General features: G+C 56.6%; 1 protein-coding gene across 1 annotated transcript in view; it reads right to left on the reverse strand.

The window, feature by feature from the left end:
* TCF4 (transcription factor 4) overlaps positions 1 to 4,107 on the reverse strand; it is a 130,186-nt gene that overhangs the window by 22,245 nt on the left and 103,834 nt on the right. The window contains exons 8-9 of the mRNA XM_017739860.1: positions 902 to 1,007; positions 15 to 92 (exon numbers count right to left, since the gene is read on the reverse strand). Of these exons, the coding sequence (XP_017595349.1) occupies positions 15 to 92; positions 902 to 1,007 (184 nt within the window). The remainder of the gene's footprint in view (positions 1 to 14; positions 93 to 901; positions 1,008 to 4,107) is intronic.

The raw sequence follows: 4,107 nt of genomic DNA on the forward strand, positions 1-4,107 counted from the left end.
GCGGGGGGGGGAGCGCCCCCCCAACATCCCCCCGTAGCCGGCCTGGTTCATCCCGCTCGACGAGCTCCAGGGATCGCTGCCGTGGTGGCCATCTGCAAGAGGGAAAGGTGGGAATGGCACCGGGAACGGAGCCGGGAATGGGGAATGGAGGTGGGAATGGGGAATGGGGAATGGAGGTGGGAATGGAGCTGGGAATGGGGAATGGGGAATGGGGAATGGAGCTGGGAATGGGGCTGGGAATGGAGCTGGGAATGGGGAATGGGGAATGGAGCTGGGAATGGGGAATGGGGAATGGAGCTGGGAATGGAGCTGGGAATGGAGCTGGGAATGAGGAATGGAGCTGGGAATGGAGCTGGGAATGGGGAATGGAGGTGGGAATGGAGGTGGGAATGGAGCTGGGAATGAGGAATGGAGCTGGGAATGGCACCGGGAACAGCACCAGGAACGGCACCAGGAATGGTGCTGGGAATGGCACCGGGAATCCTTGGAATTCCAGGAAGTTTCATTATCGAGATTAAAACAAAAAAGAGGAAGAATTCCCACCCGGGAAAGCCTTGGAATCATTCCCTGCAATTCCCCAAAAAGCCCTGGATGGGGCACACTTGGAGAAGGTGACCTCGGAGAGCTGCTCCGCCCTCCCTATTCCACGATTCCCATCCTTCCCAGGGAAGGGCACCACAGGAGCAGCCGGATTCTCCGGGCTTTTCCCAACTCCGGGAATGCTCTCCAGGAATCCATCCCCAATTTCCCGCTCGTGGAGCAGCAAAACCCCGGGATCTCCGAGCTCCAGCTCCGTGGGGGATGCACAAATCCAAGTTTTTTTTATGGGAACAAGCCCAAAAAGCTCCTCCGGAGGAGGAAAATCTGGGAAAAGGGATGGGAATGGAATTGTGCCTCTTACCTTGCATGAAGAAGGAGCTGGGAAAAGTGCTGGCTGCTGGTTTGGAGGATGGAAAACCGGGAGAATCCCGGTTGTAGTCGGCGGTGCTCGCCGACGGAGCATAAACCTGCGGGAAAAAAGCCTCCTTTAGGCAACTGCGACCCCAAAAACCTGGGAATTGCCCCCCAAATCCCCTCCCAGCATCCCGCAATTCTCTGGGAATGCAAAACCTTCCGGCGCCGCACGGCCGGGAATCAATTCCCGGCTCCCAGAGCGGCTCCGGGCTGACATTTTCCAGCCTGAGCCAGGGACGTTTGGCCGAAGTCTGGATTTCTGGGAATCCAATTATCCCGCAGATGTGCAGATGTTCTTCCTGCCGCCCCACGGAGCCGGGAATCAACAGGAACTGGGAACAATGCGGGCTTTTTTTTTGGGATGGGAGCCTGCCGAGTTCACCCGCTCCGCAGGACTGCAAGGAGCTCCAAAAGTTGGGATTTTTCCTAAAAGAAAAACCCCCCCAACCCCAACCAAAATCCCCCGAGCCCTCCGAATTTTGGAGCGACGCTGTCGATTGCAACCGGGGCTCTGAAATTCCCTAAAATCCTAAAATCCAGCAGGGAGAGAGCACCCAGCTCCTTCCCTCGGGATTATTCCACTCTCCGTGCCAAACCTCTCGTTCATTCCCGCTTTTCCCTCGGGAATACCTGCCCGGCTCCTCCCGTTCGGGAGGGAATTGCGAGCCCGAATCCCCCCAAACCACACCAGGCGGGTCAAGGGAATTCCGTGTTTCCGGCGGGATGGATTCCACGATCTCCAGATGGCCGGGAAGGCCGAATCCCAAATCCCGAATGCCGGCATCTCCGGGATGAAAATGGATTCCTCGCCGCCTCCATTTTGAAGCAGGCGGCGGATGGCAGCACTTGGCACGGCGCCCGCTGGGAGAAGGGAAGCGCAATCCGGCCGGGAAGAGCAGCTGGAAAAGCGCCCGGCTCTTCCCAAAGGGTCGGGAAGATCCCCCGGGAATCTCGGCAGGGCCGAAGGCTGGGAAAAAGCGGGAGCGAGTCGCAGGAAATCCCGGGAAAATGAGAGGAGGAGCGGGAATGGCGAGAGGGAGGCTGCGAAGGCGAGGCCGGGATCCGGGAGAGAGATTCTTGGAGTGTCCCAAGGAAGAGCAAAACTTGGGATGAATGGAAAAACGTGGAATGATCCCGGTTGTCCTTCCTTTGCAAGGCCTGCCGGGGCTGCTGCCGCATGCAGGTTTAGGGAGAATTCCCTTGGATTTTAGGGAAAATTTCCTCAGGTTTTAGGGAGAAATTCCCTTGGATTTTAGGGGAAAATTCCCTCGGATTTTAAGGGAAAATTCCCTCAGGTTTTAGTGAAAAATTCCCTCCATTTTAGTGAAATTTTTTCCTCAGTTTTAGGGAAAAAATCCCTCACGTTTTGGGCAAAAATTCCCTCAGTTTTTAGGGACAAATTCCCTCTGTTTTAGGGACAAATTCCCTCCATTTTAGCACCACTTTTCCCAGTTTTCCTGAACAATTCCCTCAGTTTTTAGGGACAAATTCCCTCCGTTTTTAGGGACAAATTCCCCCAGTTTTTAGGGATGAATTCCCATCCTTTTTAGGGATGAATTCCCTCACTTTTCCCAGTTTTAGGGAACAATTCCCTCAGTTTTTAGGGACGAATTCCCTCAGTTTTAGGGACAAATTCCCTCCCTTTTAGCACCACTTTTCCCAGTTTTCCTGAACAATTTCCTCAGTTTTTAGGGACGAATTCCCTCAGTTTTTAGGGACGAATTCCCTCCCTTCTAGCACCGCTTTTCCCAGTTTTCCTGGAAACCCCCCCCAGGTTTCGAGAGCCATTCCCCAGGACCTGCTCCAGCTTTCCCTTCTCCACCAGCAGCTCCCTAATTCCAGCCACATGTTGCCGCCGGGAAGAGCATTCCCGGGAAAGGGCCGGAAGGAAACGCCGCCTTCCCGCAATGCGAAGCAGATGTCGGCTCTTCCAGATCTTTCTCCCGGGATAACGGGGCCGAGGCCTCGCCCGGAAATTGGGAGCAGCTGAGCTCCGGCGCACGGAAAAACCCCGGAGCGGGAGAGCATTCCGGGCCTGCCGCGCGCTCCCTGCTCCGGGAGAAACAAGCTGGAGTTTGCCACGGTTAATTCTGGGCTTAGCGGGATGCTGGGAAGGATTTTAGGGATCATCCCATTCCATGCCCTGCCACGGGGCTATCCTGGCTTATTCCAGGCTGCCTTGGACACGGGAATTCTGTTCTCTGGGAATTCTGTTTGGTGGCACCTGGCAGGCAGCATTCCCAGATTCCCGGAATCCCTACCCTGCAGTGGGAAGGAATTGCTGGCTGCCAGGGTGCTCCGCGCTTTCCATGGAAATTTGCGCAGCTTGGAGCAGCCTGCGCAGCGGGAGGTTCGATAATCCCAGAAATCCTGTGTCACCCAAATCCCGGGATCCTGCGCTCCCTCTGGAATCCTGCACTCAAATCCTGGGATCCGAGCTCTCCCTCTGGGATCTGAGCTCTCCCTCCCGGATCCAAGCTCTCCCTCCTGGATCCGAGCTCTCCCTCCCGGATCCGAGCTCTCCCTGCGCTCGCAGCTTCCCGAGTTTGATTCCCTCATCCTGTGCGGCGCAAATGGTTTCCAGATGGGAAAGGCTGAACGCGGGAACGCCCCGAGTTAGAAAGGGGTCAAGGAAATCCGAGAGGGAAAAGAAGCCCATTCCGGATGATGTCATGCCCGGGCAGCAGGAACATCCCAGATTCCCTCGCCGCGCTCGCTTTTCTATCCCAGTTTTTCGGAAGGTTTTGGGATGGAAGGGGCCTCGCAGCTCCTCCCTTTCCATCCATCCCAGAGCATTCCCAAAGCATTCCGAGAGCGAAGCAGGTGGATCCTGGCAAAGCGGGAATTCACCCAACATCCCCAGCCCGTGAAGGGAAAAGCGGAAGGAAAACAGGAAGATGGGAACAGGAGAAATCCCTCGAGGATTCCTGGCGCATTCCAGGGAAAACCCAAGGGAAAGGCGAGGCTGAGCACCGGAGCCGCATCCGGAGGGTTCCGATCCCTCTGGGAATGGGGGCTCCCTTTCCCTCGGCCGCCCCATCCCCGTAAGCGCTCCGGGATCCCATGGAATGCAGGCTCCGGAAGATCCCGGAGCGCACGGAACATTCCCAGAGCGGGAATTTTGGGAAGAGGCGGGGGCGGGCGCCCAGGGCG

This window comes from Corvus brachyrhynchos, unplaced genomic scaffold (assembly GCF_000691975.1).
Source record: "Corvus brachyrhynchos isolate BGI_N302 unplaced genomic scaffold, ASM69197v1 scaffold297, whole genome shotgun sequence".
NCBI lineage: Eukaryota > Metazoa > Chordata > Aves > Passeriformes > Corvidae > Corvus > Corvus brachyrhynchos.